Source organism: Passer domesticus, chromosome 4, assembly GCF_036417665.1.
Source record: "Passer domesticus isolate bPasDom1 chromosome 4, bPasDom1.hap1, whole genome shotgun sequence".
Lineage (NCBI taxonomy): Eukaryota > Metazoa > Chordata > Aves > Passeriformes > Passeridae > Passer > Passer domesticus.
The window spans coordinates 14,300,446-14,323,331 of NC_087477.1; the positions used below are offsets into that span (position 1 = coordinate 14,300,446).

A 22,886-nucleotide genomic window follows, 5' to 3' on the forward strand; every position below is an offset into this window, starting at 1 on the left:
TGTGGAAAAGCCAGTGAAAACTATTTATTCTTTATTTCCAGAGCCATGAGGATCATCACTGAGCAATGACTGGCCCAGCTGCACGTGGAACACAGAATTTTGGTCTTCTCAGCAGCCTGCTCCAAGCACCTGAGCCAATCCCAGGATCACGATGAATGACTGCTGCCAGTAAGAGAACTCCTAAAGAAATGCAGTTCCTTCCCTTCTGCTAACACTGCTTTACATGCCAGCCCCTGCGATGGCTGCAGGCAGAACTGCTGGCACCTGACATGACAGCACCACACTCTTCCCCATAACCCTGATCCTTCTGTCCTTTCCAGGATTCACCCAGCTGTAAGTGTGCTCATGCCACGTCCCTTTGCAGGGAGAAACAAGTCCTGAGGGTTACCTTGTTCCATGGCTGAAGTTCCTCTGGAGAATGGCAGAGAGCGTTTCCTGCAGGTGAGTGCTGCCAGGCCAAAACGATGGAGGCTGCTGAGGCCAGGGCTGATTTTCTAGCCCAGAGGCCTGGGCGTCTCCTGCTCGCTGCCAGCAGTGTTCCCTGGCGTTCCCTCAGGGCAGGGGGAGGCCAGAAGCCCCCAAAGGCAGCAGCACCTCCTGTCCTTGGGATCTGCAGGGCACTGCCTGCACCGTGGCTGCTCTGCCCAGGCACACGGAGGTGCTGCAGCCCAGAAGGACCCCAAGGAGCAGCTGGCATTACCTGGGAATGGAGGCTCAGACAGCAGTTCCTGGTTTAGAGCTCCCACACAGCTGCCAGGTATGTCCCAGCCACCCCAAATCCCTTTCCTCCTTTCCAGCCTGGGGCCATTCTCTATCAGCAGCATTAAAGCCAAGGCAATCTTCCCCCACAGATATTAAATTCCAAGCAATAGCCCTCAGAGATACCTGAAAATCAGAGGATGGAGTGGGATGCCGTTTGGAGTTTTCCAGGGAGCCAGCTGAAGTGCAGGTGCAGAAGTGGTGGAAAGCTTTCACAGGTGGGTCCCACTGGAGGTGCACTGGAGACAGGGACATGGATCTCCTTCCTGAGGGAAAAGAACTCGTGGAGGCCACTGCTGAGGCTGTGAAAGGAGCTGAGCTCCTGCAGGGAGAGCTGTCCCCGGCTGGGCACAGGGGCTGCCCCAGCTCATCCAGCCACTGCCTCCTCCTGCTCTGGAACATCAGCTGGAGCCCGAGCCCAGGGGAGTGAACATCAGCTCAGTTCCATCAGCTCTGTCAGCTGATCCCAGGGACGTCACTGGGGTCAGGGTTATAAACAGCCAGCTCTGTGGAACGTAAACCTGTCCTTGTCCCAGTGCTGCTCAGCTTCCTGGGAAGCTCTGCTGCTTCCTGACACGGCTGGTGCTCGAGGCAGCAGCTCTGCATGGGAACATCCACACTCCATGAGGCACTGTGCGCTTACTGCAGTGAGAATGGAGCAGGAATTTGGGGCTATGGATGTAATTCATCAGAACTAGCAAAGCTAAAAGAGAACCCCAAATCTGGGCACCACACAGAGAACCATCTTTGTCCTGCCCTGTCAGCTCAAACCCCTGGGCTGGGAAGTTTTGGGAATTAAAGCTATGGAATTACACAAATCACAGCAAGAGGTGTCACCCAGAGGGACAATCCGGGTCCCAGACAATTCCTCTGCAACCCACTATGGGGGAAAACACCCTGTGCCTGCCAGGAGTTCTGACTCTGCTTTGCCTACCAGCTCCTGAGCAGTGTCAGGGCCACCATGAGAGCTTTGAAATCCAAATAAACCCCATGTCCCACTCAGTGAATAATCCAAATAAAAAAATGCATTATGTCATCAAAAGCTCAAAACTGCGTTAAGAGTTCCGTGACAACACAGTAATGGGGTTCCCAGGAATCATTAATGCTCTTGGCTAATATTTGTTATGTATTTTCAATCCCTCAGTGTGCAGTCTGTAAAACTGATCATGGGATTTGAGTTGAGCAGGGTTAGCTTTGGCTTGACCTTCACCTCTGGCCCCAGTCTGTGCCAACACAACTTGTGCCAGGGTGGGTGAACTCATCGCCTCAGCTTTTCCCTCCTAAGTATCCCCTGCTTGTTTCACTGCAGATAAACTCAGATTTTGCCCCAAACCATCCACTCCTCACCTCTGTGTGACCTCCAAGTGTCTGTCCTGTCCCTCACAGGTGCCCTGGTGACAGCACTGTGTCCCTTTGCCCACAGGGAGGTCCCTTTGCCTTGCTCCAGCTCGAGGCCGCTCCTCTGCTCGCTCTCTCCAGTCTCATCCCACAGGGATCCTCTTCTCCCTTCCCTGCTGCCAAGGAAGGAGGACACAGTGAGCAATGACCTCAGCAATTCCCTCAAAAATGCCACCTCACCCCCCTAGCATCCCCTCACACTTTCCTACACAAACAGTTCTTGTGTCCCCTCTAAAGTACACCAGGTTTTCAGCTAAATGAATGCCATAATCATCTACTGCTCATGATTCACCCAACCAAAATCAAGAGCAAATGTTGGTTGGGCTTTAAGGACTTGAAATGACTTTGAAGCAAAATAAATCACCTTTTTCTTCTCTTTTGTTTCAGATGCTGGACTTACCTCTGTGGATGTGTGCTGAGCTCTGGCTGGAGGGGACTGTCAGGCCCCAATGGCTGTGAGTTCCTGTTCTTCTCCCTGGGGAATCAGAAATTCCCCGTCCCCTTTTCCCAGGCTGTTCCGTGTGGCTGTTGTCAGGCTGTGGCAGCACAGGCAGATGCAGCTCTCAGCATTCTCTGCTCCAAACACAACTCTGGCCTCCATTGCAAACTGCCTCTGCTGTGAGGTTTTCTCCTAGAGGAATCAAGGAATTGCTCATGGCAGGGTGTAGCCATGATATTTTATGAAAAATCCTCTGCTAGGATTCTTCCTGTCCTGAGGAGCTGAGAGCCTCAGGAAAGCAATGTAAACAATAACTCTCTGCTGCTGTGGAATGCCACAGGTGCATCTTCCATTGGTCCATGTGGATGGTTTTCAGTTAGTGACCAATCACAGCCACCTGGGCCAAGGCTGTGAGCAGTCACAGGTTTTGTTATGCATTCTATTCTATTCTATTCTTGTTCTTTGTAGCCTTCTGATCCTTCCTCTCTCTGTTCTTTTGGTATAGTTTTAATGTAGTATTTTAATATATAACATAATAAATCAGCCTTCTGAGAAAAATGGAGTCAAGCCTTGTGTTCTCACACATGGGAGGATTGCCTCAAGAGCAGGGTGGAGATTAAATTGCCACAAAGGGAAGTAAAGAATAAATTATTTCTCTGAGAGCCCTCGGGAGCTGTTGGGCTGATCTGGGAAGGGGACCCTGACTCCCTGCAGTGCAAATCCACCCCCAGCACACAGAGGGCTCTGACAGCCCCACTCTCACATCCTCCTGCCCCTCTCCCTTCAGGGACTGCTGCCACCAAACTCGGAGGCTGGCGAGCCCAAAGCTCTGCCAGCAGCCCAGGGACAAAAGGACCCTGCCAGGGATAAGGCACATTCCCAGCAAACGCTGCCAGCGTGGCACACAGGCACCCCTGGAGCTCGTGTTGGGGCTGGCAAGGGCTGCCAGGAGGACACAGCCCCCAGGTGGGGTGGCAGTGGCAGTGACAGCAGCAAACTGCCACACTCTGATGGCACAACAGAGACACAAAGGCCAGCAATGCCCACAGGAGGTGCACACTTCATTCTGCTCCCTGTGCTGCCTCATTCCATCAGCAGGGACTCTCCAGAGGGGATGGAAACTCTCAGGGTGCACAAAACACAGCATCTGTCACCCTGATCCTGCTTCAACTCAGCACCTGGGGCCAACTCCTCCCCCCACCCCAGAGAAACACTCCTCAGTTCCCAGCACCCCGTTCTCACCTCCAGCCTGCTCCTGGGGCTGCTGCCAAATTCCTGACAAGGTGGCAAAGGCCACTTTGGACAGGGCTCTCTGTGTCTCAGGCGTTGGGCACGGCAGGGACCAGGGTGCTCCAGCACAGGCAGCCTGGAACCAGAGCAGATCAACAGGGTTAGCAACAGGCTGGGGACAGGAATTCTAAAACTCAAAATTCTGAAAACAGTCCCCAAAATGCTCTTTACTGCTACCTTTACAAAGGCTCCAAAGGGCAGCAGCCCCAGTGCCAGACCAGGACCTGCACGAGCCCTTGTGCCAGCCCTGGCTCCCTGAAAAGCACAGCAAGTGACCATCACACAGGCCTTGTTTGCACAACTCCTGAGCCAAACCCTCACCCTTCCTGCCCAGCACTGAGGGACATCTGACACAGGATTAACAAGTAACCTGTGTGAGAGCAGTCACCACCCCAGCCTTGGCAAGATCTTGCACTGAATGGACCTAAGTTCTAATCCTTGACCTAAATTTCTGTCAGTTTTTGTTAGAAAGATACTTGACAGTAAATCATACAACAGAATTTAAAAATTGCTTAAGGAGTAAGAAGGCCCAGGCCAAACCCAACCACCCCCATCACTGCTCCACCCCAATCTTTGGAGAAATATTGATATAATTTATAAATACTCCCCTTCCCTCCCACTCAGTCCTTCACTGCACATCCCTGGAGAGGATTTACTCCATCTTTTGTTCCCAACAGCACCTCTCCAGCCCAAATCCCACTTCTCACAGACACAAACTAAGCAGACTTAAGGCAATGTTTCCAGCAGTGGATGCAATTCCTGAACTCCATTTTCCCTGGGTTGCTCATCCAAGCACTTGCAGGAAACTCATCTCCTCAGCCCAGAGACTCTGTGCCCAGAGGGCAGCACAGCCTGATGGAGCACAGCTCTGGCCCCACATTCCCCCTTGTTCCTGCTGACCTGGGCAGCCTCAGGTAAACGCAGTCCCTCGGACCCTGCATCCCTGAGCACCAGGAGAGCCGGAGCTGCTCCCAGATCCCAGTGCCCTGCGTGGCTGCACTGACACGAGCACAGGCTGATCACTGCCCAGCACCATCCCTCACTTCCTCCCACTGCTCCCAAATCCTCCCAGCCCTCCCTCCCCCTGTCTCTGTGCCCAACCCAGCCCTGCAGGAGGTTGGGATACACCGAGAGCTCCTGAACGCCCAGAGCAGTCCTGAGGTGCACAAGCAATGCCCAGCCTGCCCCTCTGGACACAGCCAAACACCACAGCTCCATCATCCCAGGGAGCTCTGGCATTTGCCTCTTCACCTCTGCCCTCTTCCAGCAGGCACGGCGAGGGCTGGGCTGTCAGAAAGGGCATTCCCATGGCAGTTATTCCCACAGAGAGGAAAAGAGGAAGGCTGTGTCCCCCCGACTTACCCCACAGCGTGGGCAGGACCAGGAGCCCTCCAGCGCCGACCCCTGGTGCTGAAGCCTCTGGGCTTTGGCTGCTTAGACACCAAAGCTTTTGGCAAAGATGGGAGGAGTTTGATGAATTCTCCTGTCCTGAAAGAGAGGAGGAAAAGACAATTAAGTCCACTGCAGGAGTCAAAGGATCCCAGCTTTCATATTTCTGCTCTGATTGCTCGCTACGGGGTTTTATCCATGAGAGGTGACACCAAACAAACATAAAAGTGCCCCTCCCCAGCGTTTTTATTCCTAACTATTTCAGACATTAAAAGGATGCTCATTTTTCTTACTGCATCTTTGCCTAATTTTAACAGAACCATTTTCATCCCAGACCCCAGCTGTCAGTCATTCAATCCCTTACCACTGGACTTTGCACAAAGGAAGGGACACCTGGGATGCTGCATCACAAGAAATCCCAGAGAGAAACCCCTCCAAAACCCCACAGAGAAAGGATTTTTGCTTTTGGGACACAAGAAAGGCCTTTAGACCATTTGCATCCATGTGAAAAGCCCACACTGAGATTTAAAGATGTTGCACTTGAAGTCACAGATGTAGAATTGCTTTGGGATTTGGCATTTCCTGCACCCACACAAACACATCAAAAGAATTAAGTGCAGAGTCCTGAAGTTCAGGTATTCCAATTCTGTTTTGGTAGTGTCACTTGACATACCAAAATGCACAGCAATTCTTAAAAAAACAAAAAGCAACTTTCACCCCCACATTCCCCCCATGCCCCAACTTTAAATGTTGCAGTTTTGGGGATCTCTTAAGAACAGGTTAAAGAAAAGAAGAAGAAAAGCCCAAGGCCTACCATCAGCTAGTGTACCAACCACCTGTTTTCCATGGATTTCCATTACACCTGATGGCTTTTCTAACAAAGCTCAGTTCAACCTCACAGTAACCACCTGGCAGCACTCACTATCAGCCCCAAGTCCAGTGCACCCCTGTGTCCATCTCAGCAAGTTCAGGGGCTCTTTGTGGGACAGCACCTGCTCTGGGCCCGAGAGCTGCCTCTAATCCCTGTTGGCCGAGGTACCCAGCTGCAGGATCAGTGCTCAGAATGAACACTGACACGAAAGCAGTGGCACTAAAACCATCAACAACAACCCCCAAGCACAAAGAGATGCTCACCTGCTCCAGCGACTCCGTGGCTCATCCTCAGGGGGTGACCCTGCTCCAGGGAGGAATCCCCACACAGCCCCCGGAGCTGGGGTCAGACACTGCCCTGCCAGCAGAACACAAGGGGTTAATGAAGCCTTTTGGACACTCTCTGGCCCCAGACTGCTTTGACAAGACACCCATCAATGTGGATCTTTCACAAAGACAGCTGGTACCCGTGCTTGCAACAGACTTTCACGTGTTGTTTCCTCCAAGTCTCTGTTTTAAAGTGTTTTGATATTAAAAGTGTTTAAACAGGACTGACCACGAGCTCTGCACCCTGCCGTGCTCCAAGCCCTAAGGAAGAGCTGGATATCCCCACACTCAGCCAGGCTGAGGCAGCTCTCACGCAGGGAGGGAGCTGCTGCAGAAAAACATTTAAAAACCACCCCTGCCTTGAGGGTGTGCAGAGCTGGGAGCCATGGGACCCCAGGAGACTGAGCAGACAACAGCCAGGCAGTCTCAGCACTCCAGCTGCAGTGTCCTCATCCCTCAGGGCCTCTCAGCTCCTCCTGAGAGGAGCTGCTGCAGTGTCCCCATCCCTCAGGGCCTCTCAGCTCCTCCTGAGAGGAGCTGCTGCAGTGTCCTCACCCCTCAGGGCCTCTCAGCTCCTCCTGAGAGGAGCTGCTGCAGTGTCCTCATCCCTCAGGGCCTCTCAGCTCCTCCTGAGAGGAGCTGCTGCAGTGTCCTCATCCCTCAGGGCCTCTCAGCTCCTCCTGAGAGGAGCTGCTGCAGTGTCCTCACCCCTCAGGGCCTCTCAGCTCCTCCTGAGAGGAGCTGCTGCAGTGTCCTCACCCCTCAGGGCCTCTCAGCTCCTCCTGAGAGGAGCTGCTGCAGTGTCCTCATCCCTCAGGGCCTCTCAGCTCCTCCTGAGAGGAGCTGCTGCAGTGTCCTCATCCCTCAGGGCCTCTCAGCTCCTCCTGAGAGGAGCTGCTGCAGTGTCCTCATCCCTCAGGGCCTCTCAGCTCCTCCTGAGAGGAGCTGCTGCAGTGTCCTCACCCCTCAGGGCCTCTCAGCTCCTCCTGAGAGGAGCTGCTGCAGTGTCCTCACCCCTCAGGGCCTCTCAGCTCCTCCTGAGAGGAGCTGCTGCAGTGTCCTCATCCCTCAGGGCCTCTCAGCTCCTCCTGAGAGGAGCTGGCTTTGGCTCTCAGGTGCCTCCTGAGACCCAAATCGTTCCAGGTGGGTCAGGAAATAAATCAAATAAACTCATCCCTGCTAAGGTAACAAAACGTCTTGGTCCCCAGTTCCTGTTTCCTGAGGCAAAACACACAGAATCAGGGGGAAAACATCAAGTCCACAACCCAGCAAAACCAGTTTTTCTACTGGTTTCCATCGGGACTGTTCCTGTTTTCCCACTGACCCTCAGCTGCAGCCACAGGAGCAGCTTCTCCCTGGGACCATGGGGGTGGCACAGGGACACCCATCCCGCTGCCTCCCGGAAAACAGAGCTCAGCCCAGCCCAGAATTATAAACAACAAACAGAGTTATTGCCTTTGGCATTTGTGCATCAGCTCTGGCAAGTTACTACTGACCACAGAAATCCTGACAGAGTACAGTCTGTAATTACTGCTCTTGGTAAAGTATAATCTGCCAGTTCATGTATGCACCTTTCATACACAGCAGTGTAATAGATACTATTTAGGCTGTAGCATAATGGAGACTGTAAAATGCTAAAATGCTTTCACACGTAAGTAACTCAGAAAATGGTGTGAAATAATCAGGCGATTTCCCACATTCGGGGACTGTCTTATCTAAAACACAAGGCAACTGAAACAGAAACCAGAGCACCGAAAAAAAGAAGAATTTACTGACCCTCGTTATCAAATAACGAGGGAGTGAAAACAAAACGGGATGGCACCACAGCAAGAAATAAAATATATTGGCATAATCCACAAGGTGGCACGAAGACAAGTGAAAGGTTAAAACCAAGCAAAAGAACATCTAAACTCGACTGTCTGAATACGTATAAACTCTCATGGATATGCACGAACCCCCTGAAATGTAACAGAATACAGAGAACATGGTTTACAGCCAAGCACGCCAGCGCCGCACTTCATCCCTTAACAAACCTTTAAAAATTCCCAAGAGCGAACTTCGTTTCTCACGCTGCAAAGCGCTGGCACCGCAGCGGGGCGGGCAGGGCCTTCATCCCACGGAGCAGATCCCGGAGCCGCGGGGCCGGCACGAACGCGTCCCGCGCTCCGGCCCTCACCTCAGCACCGCGCCCGGGCACGGCACGGCACGGCAGGGCGACGGCCGCAGGGCGCTGCAGGGCGAGCTGCGGTGCGCAAGGGACCGGGTGAGGCGGACGGGGCGGCTGCTCCGGCCCTCCGCGCCCTCACGGAGCCCAGGCTGCGCAGCGAGCTCCGGCCACGGGCGCCATTGCACCGCAGCGCTCCTCTCCGGCCGAAGAGCCGAGTCCGGCCGAGTGCAGCCGACAATGCACGAGCGTTCCCGAAGGGCCGAACCTGGCCGAGATTTGCCGAATCGAGGTTAACGGAACGGAACCGAACGGAACGGCGTTCAGCCGAACCGAACTAAACAAGCCGAACCGAACTAAACAAGCCGAACCGAACTAAACAAGCCGAACCAACGCGAGATCGGCCGAACCAAAGTGAACTTTACGAGGTCGGTCGAACTGAACCGAGCTGAGCTTCGAATACAGCGAGCGGCTCCGAGTCCGGCCGAACCGAGCCGAGCTCGGCCGAACCCTGGCTGCTGCTCTCGTGCCCATTGATTAGCGCGACTGCAGTCACAGCCTAATGATCTCCTGCCCGACCCGCGCTCCCGTCCGTGTCCGTGCGAGGGCCGGGCCGCGGCAGCAGCAGAACCCGGAGCTGGGCGTGTTCAGCGTGAGGCGGCGCCGCTTGCCCGGCAGCGCCTCGGCCCGGCCCGCGCCGCCTCAGGGAGCCGAGCCGAGCCGAGCCGAGCCGAGCCGCGCCGAGCCGAGCCGAGCCGAGCCGAGCCAGCGGGTCCGAGCTCAGCCGAGCCGACGCGAGCTCGTCCGACTCCGGCGAGCGGCTCCGATTTGGACCGAACTGAGCCGAGCTTAGCCGAACGCAGTGAGCAGCTACGATCCGGGCCGAACCGAGTCGAGTCCGGCCGAACGCAGTGAGAGGCTGCGGGGTTCCCCGAACGGAGCCGAACTCTGCCGAACGCGCCCGCGGTTCCGGGTTCAGCCGAACCGAACGAGCTCGGCCGTACCCAGCGAACGGCTCCGAGTTCAGCCGAACAGAGCCGAACCCGGCCGAACGCACCCGCGGCTCCGAGTTCAGCCGAACCGAGCCGAGCTCGGCCGAACGCCGCCTCCTGGTCTCGTGCCCATTAATTAGCGCGTGTGATGGACTTTTAGGCCAAAGCATTTCCCTGTTGATTTCTCTGCCTCTGTTTCCCTCTTGCCTTCCCTGTGCTGTCTCAGCCCGCTGAACTTCATACCCCAGAGCCGCCTTGGCTCCTCTCCACCCTCCAGTAAATCCCATCTTCCCTACTTCTCTCTTTATTCCTTAACAAACCCCCCCGACCCGTAAGCTTTTATTATGTTTTTTCCCCAAGTCTTGGCTTGAAATGTGACAACAGAAGGAATTCTCTTTTATTAATATTTTTTTTCACCCCTGGATGTGAACAGCACATTCCCAAAGGATTATTCTGGTTCTTCCTACCAGAACTGCATTTCAGTATTTTTCTGACCAAGTCTAAGGCCAGCTCAGCTGAACAGCAAAACCAAACGTGCATTTGCAGTGACAGATGTGTCTGTGCCCTGCACACGGTGTGGTGCTGTGCCGAGGTCAGAGGACAGGCCCCACTGCTGCCAGCTCACTGAACAGGTCACAGACACGTCAGTCACCCTCCTGGCACCACTGATCCCAGGGGTTTTCCTTTTTCCAGGGTCCGGAACTCATCAAAAGGAGTGAGAAAATGCTGTGGGCAGAAGGAGCTGCATGGGTTCATGTCCGCGCTGGACAAGTGACACAAACAGCACGGGGAGCATTTACAGCAAACCAAGTGGCAAAAAGCCACATTTGGTTCAGAGGGAGGCTGAATCCCTGCGAGGAATTCCACCGAAACAATAAGCCAAGTGATGGAAATTCAGGGTTTGGCTGTGGCCACCATCTTCTGGTGTGAAATGTTACTGTATTGTCCCAAACAGTCACAGAACAAAACAAAGAAAGGCATTTTAAATCCTAAGCGTATGAAGTGTAAGTGCAAATGAGCTCAATGTACACATTCAGGTAAGATACAGACTGTAATCACTGTTTCTGTGGGTAATGGCTTCGTGTCCAAACCAGAATACCTTGGAAGAAATTCTTGCCCTGCTCTTGCCTGTATTTGTCAGGAACAGCTCATTTAGACAGCACAGCCCTCAGAAAGAACCAAGCCCACAGGAGTCACAGCTTCGTTTCACTCCCTGTAGTCCTGGCCAGCAGCACCAGCCCTGTGTGCTGTCCCAGGGCTGTCCCACAGAAGTGACAGTCCCAACTCAGCAAGACAAGAGAACTGAAGGGGATTCAAGTCTTGAACATCAGATGGTGACAGAAACGGCCTGTTTAATTCCTGCCTCTTGGCTGTGAATTGTTTTTATTTCTGCCCTCTGTGCTCCCTTGTCCCTAACCATTTTCCTGGGCAGGACAATAAACTGTACTTTGAAATAAGGCACTTGCTGCAACCTGAGCAGCTTCAATACCAGCACCTTGACCTCCACTTTCTGAATTCACACGCCAGCAGTGTGAAGTTTTCCAATTTGATTTACTCCACCCAATCTCTGGGCACCACGTTCTGCACATGCCTTTCCTCCCTGTCACCTGCATGAGACAAAGGCAGCTGAGGGAAGGCGCAGACACCAGCCAAAACAACCAGCTGCCCAGGAGGACAAGCAGCTGTGCACAGGTTTATTTTACTGACATCTCTGCAGCTGGAGCTCTAACACCGAGCACAGCTCGGCCAGGAGGGACCTGGGAGCCGTGCCCTGCGTGGGGCTGGGGGCAAACTGCAGCCCTGCGTGGCTGTAACACAGCCTCTCACTGAGCACCCTCAATGCCCTGCCAAACAGAGCACACAGGCAGGAACACAGCCTCTGGTTCCAACTACAGAAACCACCGAGGTGCCTTTCAGGAGCCAACAGTGTTCAGTCAGTTCTTACTTTGCAGTTCACGAGGTATTTCGGCAATAAATTCCCTGTCATTGCTAAGAGCTGAGCAGCTCCTAAGGGGGAGAGTTTCCAGTTATGTTTTCCTAACAGCAGCTCAAAGCTCAAGCAGTTTCAGCACCCACCAGCCTGAAGCCAGTGGATTTCAGGCATCTTGCATAGATTATTTCATAACTTAAATGGAAATTCTACCTGCAGTCTTAAATACATAAATATCTTCTGCCACTTGGCCCTACTGAAAAGCTTTCTGCTAATATAATACAATATTTCTTTAACAGAGGGATAACCACATTCCTAGTTTGCATATTTTCTACCAGCACATTGGTTATTGCAGTATTTTTCTACGCCAGCCTCTTGGTGCCAGGTCACACATCAGCAGGATTTAAAGCCTTGGGCTCTTCAGGGGAGGTTTTGCCCATGTTCCAAGTCAGATCCAGCATCTGATGTAGTGCATCTCCGTGGCTGCTTCCAGCCTGCACCCCAGCGCTGCAGGAGTTAAAGGTGAGGAGAGACTTCTCCCACTGGGCACTCCACCAGCCCCGGAAGGCAGCAAGGGCTGCCCTCCAGCAGCCCCAGCATTCCCAGTGTTCCCAGTACTCCCGGGGCTGGCCCATCACACCGTGGTCTCTGTTTTCTTCACACTTCGACTGCGAAGGTGCTGCAGTATCAGCCTCTTCTCTCTTATGTACCTGACAGGGAGAAGGCATTTAAATACCCTCGGCAAACTTCCAGCCCTAATTCCAGCGAGCTGGTCACGTGTGTGTCCATTCCCAGCTTTTGTGTCCGTGTCCAACTTTCCCAACGCAGGCAAGTCTACTATTTTCTAAACGTTTCCTGAACACTTTGGTTCAACATGATGAGCAGCCCACCATGCAGTAACAGATCTGTGCTGCTGCAGCCTCTTAAGTGTTCTTGGACTCAGGACTCAGAGGCTCACAAATATGGGAGCTCCTCTGGCTTGTACCTGTGGGGCATTTTGAGCTACTGCCAGGGGGATTCCGTCACTCACCTCAGGTTGTGAGGGGACAGCTGGCACTGATGTGGCCTAAATGCTACAGAACCAAATGGTACCGTGTGTGGTACTGCATTTACCCTTCCCAAGGGAGCAGCAGCAAGTAAAAACGGAGCCAGTCAAAGGCCCAGAAAGCAAACAGCAAACAAAATAAAGAGAAGTTACCCTCAGGGTCCAAATTTTCTGAAGACCCCACTCTGTGTGTAGTCAGTATTAATGATGGAATCTTTAAGAGCAGCAGGACAGGGAAAGGATTACAAACCCTCCCAATCCCTTCATCCTTCCCATCACAGTGTTCTGCCTGCACTCTGCCACGTCTGTATGTCCTGCTCATGAGCCAATGGTACAGACTGCCCTGGACTCTGTGACACCTCATTTTGTGTCTGTGTACCTTGCAGTTGTCTGTTGAATCTCCTGCTCCTCCTCTTCATTTATTCTGTGCAGAATGGATTCCAAAAAGGGAAGATGAAATGAAATGTACTGAGCAACCTAATAAGGAGAAGACAAGCAAGGCACTGCTAACTGTGGTCATTGAGAACAACTCCATGAACTGTGAGAAGTGAGGATATACATACATCACTGCTGATCTCTTCCACGTCCCCATCCATGAGAAAGAACCTGGCAACCTTCTCAGAGGGCCCCTGCAGCAGCCTGTGCAGCAAGGGAACATCTCTACTCCTCAGCTGCTTCTTTTCTGGAATTTATAAGCAGTGTCATAAAGCATGGCACGTACCACAGGGGCTGCATCTACCACCTGCAGTCACCAGCCTTTTTTCCTGACACGGATCCCATACTGACAGATACCTAACAGGTCCCTAATATTGTGCCATTAAAATACCTTCTCCCCCAGCTCCCTCCCATTCTCTCAGGTGTTCCCTTTACTAAAGATCAAATCTCCCTTTTCCTGGAAAAGTAAGAGTAAGCTGCTATGGAAGTAACCTCTTTCCACTGAACAATGAGTACTTTGAACTCAGCAATCCAAAGCTGTCAGCTGAAAGGGCCCACAATACAATTATTCAGCTTCTCCTCTCCAGAGGACACACCTCTGGAGGGTCCATGAGAAGGCAAAAAGCCACACCACAGACACACTGCACAAACAAGGTCAGAGGCCTGGGACAAGTCCTGTGAACCCAAGGGACACATTCCACACACACAGAGAATGATTGGAGCTGAAGTGATCAGGCAGCAGTGGCTGGCTTACCTCCAGATGCATGGATAACGTAAAGTGCAAATTCATGGGGGCTGTTTTCTATCTGTGAAAAAAAAAAAAAAAGAAAATGCACTCAGACTCACAGACCTTCCCAGCACTTCCCTCTCAGCACATTTCCCCTGTGTGTCTCAGCTCAGAGATTTGGATCAAAGTCTGAGACAGGGATCGTGTCTGTAAGAGAGTTAAAGGTACTGGATCTGGATAAGGCAGAAAGCTGTGCTGCCATATTCCCCAGCCCTAACCCTTGTGTTCCCATGCTGCCCAAATCAGTAACACACTGGAAGCCCAGATCTTTGCTGCCTGCTTCCCTTGCAGCATCCTTCACTGCTTCCTATAGCTAACTTCTCTCAGATTGCATGCAGATCTGCTATTTGTGCTGCCATCAAGGTAAACCTCTGTAACCTACCCTCGTGCCTGACAGCCTTTTGAACGCTTACTTTGCAATTTATTCCCTACACTTCTACTCCCTGCTCTGTAATTCCCTTCCCTATTACTCCCAGAAGTTAAGTTTTCCTTCCAAGACACTCACAAGTCTTACTAACCACAAAAAGTAATTCTGCAACAGCGAAGTCTCTAGACAAGTTAAATGGGAAGTTTAAGGCCATTAAAGTATAAATTAAACACTAAGCAGCCATGCAAAATCAAGATACTTGAGAAATATGCAGCAGTAAGGGCGAAGCGACTTCCGACCGCATACGACATAGCTGGTGGGAGATGGTTCCAAGGAAATAAAGAAAATGAATCGTTTCAGACAGCATGGCACTGCCCTTGAGCAGTGCTTCTAGCTCGAACCTTGCCATCTTCCCATATGCCTGGCTCTCAGAGAAAGCCCGTCCCAGACATTTAAAGCTGCCCCTCTGGGTTTTTTTACACTCTGCTCCATGCACCATCCTCACCCAGCTATTCCCCATCTTTCCTGCACTGCTGGACATCGGAATGAACGTTTCCAGCACACAGCCACGCCTCCTCCTGCCAGCAGACTTACCTTAAACTTCCGAAGCAACTGTTCTATCACTTGTCTGGTCCTCATCTGGCTGTTGATTCTTATTTTGGTTTCGGACCCAAAAGCCGGAGTGAACACTGATGTCTGGCGACAGGAACAGCCACACCACGGCGTCAGCGTGAGGCACAACTCACTGCACAGGGCTCCCTGTCCCCCAGGTGACAAAGCCAAGCCTAAAACCTCCTACCTCGTGGTTGTAGAAGTGGCCATTGATAGAGAACCTGTGAGTTTCTACTTCTGTCCTGGTTGTGGTGGGGAGCTTGGTCCTCCTGCGCGCGGCCGTGGCGTCGCTGCTGGTCCGGGGCAGGGTGGCACACTCAAGCTCCTGCTCCCTCCTGCACCTGAGCGTGTGACTTTCATAGCATGGATAACCTGGACAGAATGGAACCACACATCGTGTGCAGCTGCTGGCCACTCCCTGCCAGCACCCCCAGGGGAAGGAGGCTCTCAGTGAAGGGCTTCATTTACTATTTACTATTTATTATTTTTGAGGGGGTGGAGCAGGAAAGGAACAAGGCATAGGAATAAAATGAGGAATAGGCTGATTGCAGTGTTTGCAGTTTGCTGCTTTGCTCCCTTGGGAATGATTTCTTGGATAAAGGCACAGCTCATTCCCACTGTCTGTTCACCAAGTCACCTGCACAGCAATAACCAGCCCTAGGCCGGTGTTTCCCCAGCTTGCAGTACATGCTGCAGAGCAAAGGGATTTATTTCCCTTTGCTGGTAGGGGGGCCTGACGTGTGAGAGGCCTTTGGCACGGTCACAGAACACAGAATTTTTGGTTAACCTGAGAGCACCGACACTAACTTTGCTCGAGGTCTGGCTGTTCCTCAGGAGATTTCAGTGTATCCCCGCTGATGTGATGGAGGTCATCAAACTCTCCCCAGCGAGTCATTCCCCTGAAAGACCAAACACGTAGTTATCATTCACTGATAATGCTCCTCATTAACTCGGTGATTTCAGTTTATCCTGTGGCCAGGGACCATGTCATTCCTATCCCTGCTCAACTTACAGACTTCAGCATGGTAATTTTAGTTTAAGTCATAACAAAATAATATTAAAATACAGTATGACCAGCGATCCCAAATGTAACACATCCAATTTAAAACCTGCTGAACATCAACAAGGACATAATTTAAACAACTTGCAGTAATTCCTGATCTGTTTCACAGCAACACCCTGGATTAATCACACTCAGACTACCAGGCAGGCACACAAAACACACAAACTGTTGTTTAATAGTTACAGAGCACAGGTCTGTTACACAGGTTAAGTTACACACAGCCCCTTGGGTTGTCCAAACCAGCTGTGTATGAGAGCAGAAAGTTCCATCCAGCCTTTCAGAAAACCTGCATTCATGTCAATATTTCCATAAATCATTGCCTAAACTCTTCAGCCTAAGATCTTCATCCAGTTACTGCTCTGACCGAGAATAAACCAATTTGTAGTGCAATATTAAAAATGAATTTCATATGTATATGTATATTGTGTATTCCCAGCAATATTCAGCTACCACCAGTTTACACGCCAAACAAGATCTTGGTTGTATTCCACACATTTACCAAGTTAATTTAAGATCAGACAGCCAAGCTGCTCTGCATACCTTCAAGCATGTCAGGGCAGCCCCACGTTTCTGGGATCATGAGTGAATGTTTACTTTAGCATACAGATTTCCACCAGCCACAAGTTTTTTAAGAACTGCCCTGCACCCCACACCAGCAGACCTGGTCAAGGTAAACTGAGAGCCAGATCTGCCTAAAGCTCAGGGTCTTTCCTAGTCACTCCTGTCCAAATTCATCCCTGAATTTCAGCAGCCAGAGATGGGGAAGAGGACTTTACTGGAACTCCACAGCTGCAAAGGTGGCAGAATTAAATCCCCAGTTCAGTTTCAACATGTCCCACATGCAACCTAAGACAATAAGTCATTGGAAAAATAAACTCTGCAATACTCAATTCATCAGGGAGTCATTCAGGGCAAACATTGGCTCTGCCTCTGTATTACAAGATTCAGCTCATCAAATTCACCAACCAGGGTTGGGGAAACAGTGTTCAAAACAAAGGAAAAGTACACTGAGTACCTGTATCACTGAGCACAACACACTGGGGTATAAAATGCCATGGGCAGCAGCTGGAACAGCTGGTCTGTGGGCATTTTAAGGGGTTTTTACACCAAATTTTGCACAGACAAAGCCACTATCCATTCCTTGACTTGAACTTCACCTGAGCAGCAATGGTTCCAGACCTCACATACCTGGGAATGTAAGCTGGGACAGACAATCCCTCAGCACTTACCTACCAGATCCTGGCTTCGTGCTCTAGTGTGTGCACCAACACGAGGCCCCTCAGGGGCTACCAGTATCAGTGCACATGGAAACACAAGGGGTTTGTTTGGGTCCTTTCCTATATTTCATACACATCAATTTCCCAGTCCTTGTGTAGGAATTGTCAGTTCCCATGAAAAAGAGCAGCCTCCTCCAGCTCCTCAGCCTGAGGCCAAACACAGATGCTACAAACACACACCTTCCAGCCCAGCAGGAGCTGTTGAAAGGCTCTGCTGTCCAGCGACCACCACGGCCTTTGGGGAATCTGGGATATGCAGTGCAGCCAGCCACAGCCACCGAGGGCACAACACGAGCTCTCTTGCAATGCTAGCCTCCCCAGGGAAGTGCATACATTACCTTTCACTAGGGAAAACCCCCACATTCTCTGCTGACTTCAGGGTCACAAAAGAGGGTATCTGCTTCTCATCCTGGATCTTTAATCGGATAGGATGTCGCACGCCCCAGAATATTGAGAGGATTCCTTCAATGAATGGGGTGCTGCCTTCTCGCTGGAGAAAAACAGGGAAATAGTGCTGCATGATAATGGCGTAAAAATAATCAACTAATAATAATCAATTACATTTTTACATTATTTATTTATTACATTAGATGGGACATGTCGTGCAATAGCAACACCACAGCAAGTGGAGTCCAGTGCTGTGAGGAGAAGAGAGCACTAATTAGTGATGTCCAGATTAGTGGAGTTTCTCACTCCTAAATCCTTACCTGATTATATGTCAGTTGCAGATTCTCTTGATCTGAATAGTAAGAGTTGTAATTCTTCAGAAGAGAACTGAGCTGCTCTCTAGAATAAAGATCACAATGGGGAAAAAAAAATTTAACATCTCTGTAAAATGCTGGTGGTATGTGGCAGGGTAACACCCCATAATTGTAATTGTGCTACCCACTGGATCCTTGTACAGGTTTATTAATGATCCATACATCATTTTCTGAGAGAGGAGTTTTGTCAAGTTATTGGGCTGTTCATAAGTTGCTTCTTTAAAGGCCCAGAGGAAATTAATTAGTCAGTCTCACATGACCTTAATAACGCTGCCCCAGCACAGCTCGTACTTTGCACCTCTGAGCAGTCATGAGCAGGAGGCAAACAGAACACCCTCCCCATGCACCAATGCTGCAGGTTACTTTAACTAGGCTGCACTTGGTTTTCCCTGCATGCTGGCTTCCACTCGGGTCTCATACTGCTTCAGGTACTTTTCCTGTCTCCAAACACCTACAGGATGGCTAACATTTCTATTTCCCTCTGCTTGAAACAAAACAGCTTTGCACCACGTCTTTGCTGAGAGGAGAAAGGAAGGAGATGAAGAGAACCTCTGCCAACAAGCAAGGAGCCACGGAGACAAAGCCAGCTGCAGGTCAGGCTGTGGAGGGCTGAACAACGACAGAATTAATTGAAATGCATTTCAAGGCCATCGAGAATGAAGCGCTCTTCCCCCCACCATTTAAAGACAACTCAGACTGTAATTCAAGCAAGCAATTCCCACCAGCAGAGGTGGTTAACCATGGGGAACAGCTGCATGGAAGTGTACAAATTCTTCCTCGTGGACTAACGATTACAATGGTTTCATGTCCTGCCTCACAGTGATGTGTGAGGACACCGAGTTTGTTTCCAAAGACTGCTTGTTATTTTATTTCCACGTTTGTGGGAGCTGCTGGAGCAGCAAGGCCCACAGATGGAACACAGAGCACCTGCAAACTCTGCAGCACACATTCCTCAGAGAGCTGCTGGAGCTGTTCAGAACCCATGAACCATCAGAAACACTATGACAGCTCCTCCAGCAATTTTAAATAAAGGAAGTGCCCCAGAGGAACTGACAGCTCAGCATGGGGACAGGCCCCAGGAAGGTGGCTTTCCCCTGGGCCCAGGTGTCCATGCACCAGAGAGGAACCAGGGACAGCCAGGAGGGCAGGTAACATGTCCAGGCTGTGCTTGGGGCAGAGGGCGTGCAGAGTATGAATATGGAAAGCTTTCCCTGGCATACCTATCCCTCCCTCTCCACTTAATAACACGACAGTGTCCCCTTGCTTCAGAGAGCCTTTTCCCACTGTGAGAAGGGAGAAAATCAACTGGGCTTTTACCTAGCAGGTAACATGAGGACAGGGCTGCAGCACAAAACTCAAGGTTCATTGCATTCCCTGCTAATTCTGTGGCTGTAAATTATTTACTTTACATTACTGCAATCCCACACACAAAAATATTTTTAACTAGTTTTATCAACTGGATTCTAAAGAAGGACTTTCAATATTTACTTCAACTTACTTTGGTCTTAAACCCTCAGAATGCTGGTGGGAAAAGCCCTTCTTTGCCCTGGATTGAAATAGTTCATTGGAAGTTCCTCATGTCTCTGTGGGGGACCACATTCAGGTCATCCCACCAAAAGGGAATGCAAATAGGTTTGGATATGAATCAGATGCAAGCCCAGTTCTGATCACAGAACTGGCTACAGGCAAGCAAGATGAAGCATGCCTTGGCCCCGTACACAGGCAAGCTCCAGATGCAACTCGTGATTACCAGGCAAGAAGGAGATAGGCAGTTCTGTCCGTGGGATGTTGTGACAGACCTGCTGATCCTGCTCAAAAGGTGCTCCACACTCAAGTCTCTGTACTTCACAGCATTTGGCAATCATTTCATTGACAGCTGTTATCTCACAAGTTTGTTCCAAGCAGGACATTGGGAAGGTGAGCTCCCTGAAGATGGATTAGAAATACTTAAGGACTTGGGGCACGCTCTGAGGGTCACCTATTACTCTTAGTCCATGTTGACTGCAAAGGCAAATAAAATCATAGACTAACAGCAGGAAGTGGTCTGCTAAGGGTCATCTCTGAAGCAGATTCTGTTTCTCAGAGCAAGCCCTCAAGACTTCCACACAGTTTCTTGCCTTGTTTAGAAAAACTTGCCATTACCCTCCTCAGAAGTTTGCATAAGTAAATCTTTCAGGTTTCAGCCTTGCATTAGTGCAACCAACAGTGACAAACCACACAAGCAATTAGAAAAGCCCTGAGGGAGAGATTAACAGCAGCTCACTCTGGCTTGTTTGTCCTTGTGCAGTGGAAACATAAGAGAAAAAAAACATTTTCCTTCTTTTTGTCCCAGAAGGGAGTATGTGCACCAGCCTAGTTCCAGGAGTAGTCTTACTGTAACACATCTTCCTGCTGCCCTAACCTAGAGGCAGATGCCATCTCTGCTGAGTTTGGTGTCTGGAAAATCAGCAGCTGTTGGGACAACAGCCAAACACAGCCATTAACAGAAACCAAAGCCACGTAACTGGCAGAGAAACTCAGCCCAAAAATGTAACGTGCACTGCAGATTCACCACTTTCTTCAGCAGCAAAAGCGGGATACAAAGGAGCTGCAAGATCAGGTGGTGAACCACAACAGAGCCCAGGCTGCTCTCTGGAAACACTAACCCAGGACAGCTCACCTGTGCTCTCTCCTGCCCAAGCCCTGCACACAATCCCTGAATATTTACAGCAGTTTTGCTGGAGACGCAGCAGTTCAGCCAGCCAAATCATCCCACAGCCTTTGGTCAGCCTTTTGATCCAGCCGTTGTGCAATTCCCAAACAGCAGGCCTGCCCCATCAGCAAGATTGCAGGATAGAACTGGAAGAGAAGCAGTGTAACAGCAGATTCAAGGCAGAGATGAGGGATGACAGTCTGGAAATTGCATTGGAAGCAAGCCTGAGTGCATATGGAATGTCAGTGGTTCTTGAAATGCTTATTTCCTTGATGCAAGGTGAAGAAAGTTTAAACCATGGCTGTCATGCAGAAAGGTCTCAATTGGGATGCACATTTCACCACATGAACAGGCAAGTGCTTAGAGCAATAAAGCCCCAGAGACACTGGTTCACCTGGTACACCTCCAAACGCTTTTGCATGCCAAGTTCACACACATGAGTTACCTCTGACACAAAAGCACTGCAGCCCAAATTAGCAGCAGTATAAAGGGAACGACTCCTGAAGAGAAAGGGAGTGATGCATCTGCTGCCTGCGTGCTCTGGGCAAAGCCCTGACACCCTTCCTTGAACAGGGAGAGAACAGCATTGCCCAGGCCACACAGGAAAGTATCAGGAGTCAGGAACAAACCTCTCCTGCAGCACGATGAATTCCACTGCAGACCCATCCCTGGCTGAGTCCACACGTGGTTTCTTTCCCATGGGAAGACCAAGAGCAATGGAAATGGAGAGAGAAGAGAGGCTCTCCTTCCAGCTCCTGCACTCTTGTCAACAGGGGAAAAACAATCCCATAAGAAAGGGGATGTTGCTAAATGCCAGGTGGCTCAGAGTTTGGGGCAGCAGTAGGAAAAATTCCTCCCAGGGAGACTGAACTGTGGAAAAGCATCCCACAAATGACAGTTAGACTGCAATTCCGAGCTTTTTTTTACAAGTAGGTGAAAGAGACTCTTCCTCTGACCACAGCCCAGAAGTCTTTCTGCACAGATACCCTGCAGTCCAGGGCTGCCAAACCCCAAGCTGCAGACAAGCTGAGCTCAACTCTGGAACTTATGGTCAATTCCAACAGATTTCCAAGACAGGAAGGTCTTCTTCCCTAACTTGTAATTTTATTTCAGAATCCTCTAGAGGGGCTGTTCTCCTTAAGGAACAAAAACCACAGACCCAAAAATTTAATGCTCTGTTCTTTTAATTCCATGTAAAGGTCAAAGGCCTCTGTTCTGTAGGCAGGTTAAACTAACTAAGTATTAAACTAACTAATGGTTAACTAACTAACAATTAACTAACTAATAGTTAAACTAACTATTGCTGTTGCTACAGGCTCAGCTCTCTACGGGATCCCCTGTCAAGGAATTCATGTGGAATAACTTGAAAGAAAGCAGCAAAGTCATTAAATATCCAGTGTTTTAATAATTTACCTGGTTACAAACTTCTCTTCATTGATGAAAACAGAAGGCAGATGCTGTGCCTTCATAGTCACTTTCTTCATTTACTCAGAAGAGATGAATCTAAGGAAAAGGTGAAAAAAAAACAAATGCATCCACTACTGTTACTACAGAAGATGGAATAGTAATCAAGCACAAAGCTTTAGCTGGCTAAGTGACACAGGCTGGGACACTCAAGCTGAGGGCTCACTACATCATATTTTGACTACTTCATACTTTGCCTTAATACCCAACTATTTCCCAGTCCTAATAAAAAAAGCCATAAGCTATTCCCATCAGGTGTATAAGAGTCCCTTAAATCCCAAGCACTACATCTACCAGGACTTCCTCAAGCAGTTTTAGGACTTCTTCAAGTCCAGGATTATGCTCAAATTGTCAGCATTCTGAGACAGCAGCCCAGGTACTGGGCAGGATCCATGTGCCCACTATGGACAGAGCATGACCCGGGGTCAGCAGAACACACTGTGACTCTGCCAGCCACCCTCATCCGGATTCCTAAAGCCAGGCAAGGGAAGGAGTGGTGATGCTAAGCAGTGTCCTGCTGCACACCAAGCAAGTGGAATAGCAAAGAGAGAACAAGACAGTAATTTCAGGGAGGCAGCAATACAATTTACAGATTTCCACACTGGGATTCAAGCACATTATGCAGGCAACGAGCCAGAGCCACAAGACTTCAACAATGCATTCCTCAATAAACTTAATTATGGAGTCTAGGCTCTTTCCTCCACCCCCAGGTACTAGAATAAAAGGAGGACTGAGGAGTTAACTGAACAAGTAGCATGACACATGGCTGGGAAAAAAAAACCTCAGAGAATCCTGTGAAAAGCAGTAACATCTCCAAAGACTGCA

General features: G+C 50.3%; 1 protein-coding gene and 2 long non-coding RNA genes across 13 annotated transcripts in view; 1 reads left to right on the forward strand and 2 right to left on the reverse strand.

Annotated features, from left to right (window-relative positions):
- On the reverse strand, positions 1-9,403 carry LOC135298537 (uncharacterized). 3 transcript variants are annotated; one of them, XR_010360539.1, is made up of 8 exons: positions 8,506-9,399; positions 6,410-6,503; positions 5,249-5,374; positions 3,839-3,962; positions 2,558-2,788; positions 2,107-2,273; positions 886-1,025; positions 1-700 (listed from the first exon to the last, which is right to left on the reverse strand). It is a non-coding gene; the product is annotated as an uncharacterized LOC135298537 (long non-coding RNA). The 3 variants fall into 3 exon arrangements; XR_010360540.1 differs by having other exon boundaries at positions 1-1,025; positions 2,107-2,270; positions 8,506-9,403; XR_010360538.1 differs by having other exon boundaries at positions 1-1,025; positions 8,506-9,396.
- LOC135298538 (uncharacterized) lies at positions 8,916-10,621 on the forward strand. The gene is made up of 2 exons (XR_010360541.1): positions 8,916-9,064; positions 10,322-10,621. It is a non-coding gene; the product is annotated as an uncharacterized LOC135298538 (long non-coding RNA).
- The window catches only part of LOC135298536 (ras association domain-containing protein 6-like), an 18,483-nt gene continuing 5,587 nt past the window's right edge, over positions 9,991-22,886 (reverse strand). For all 9 annotated transcript variants that reach the window (XM_064416209.1, XM_064416213.1, XM_064416211.1 and 6 more), the window contains 10 exons: positions 22,011-22,100; positions 17,852-17,930; positions 17,483-17,634; positions 15,612-15,703; positions 14,992-15,176; positions 14,787-14,888; positions 13,793-13,844; positions 13,167-13,285; positions 12,983-13,080; positions 9,991-12,268 (listed from right to left, as the gene is read on the reverse strand). In XM_064416209.1, the coding sequence (XP_064272279.1) occupies positions 12,193-12,268; positions 12,983-13,080; positions 13,167-13,285; positions 13,793-13,844; positions 14,787-14,888; positions 14,992-15,176; positions 15,612-15,703; positions 17,483-17,634; positions 17,852-17,930; positions 22,011-22,081 (1,026 nt within the window). In that variant the 5' untranslated portion in view covers positions 22,082-22,100 and the 3' untranslated portion in view covers positions 9,991-12,192. The remainder of the gene's footprint in view (positions 12,269-12,982; positions 13,081-13,166; positions 13,286-13,792; positions 13,845-14,786; positions 14,889-14,991; positions 15,177-15,611; positions 15,704-17,482; positions 17,635-17,851; positions 17,931-22,010; positions 22,101-22,886) is intronic.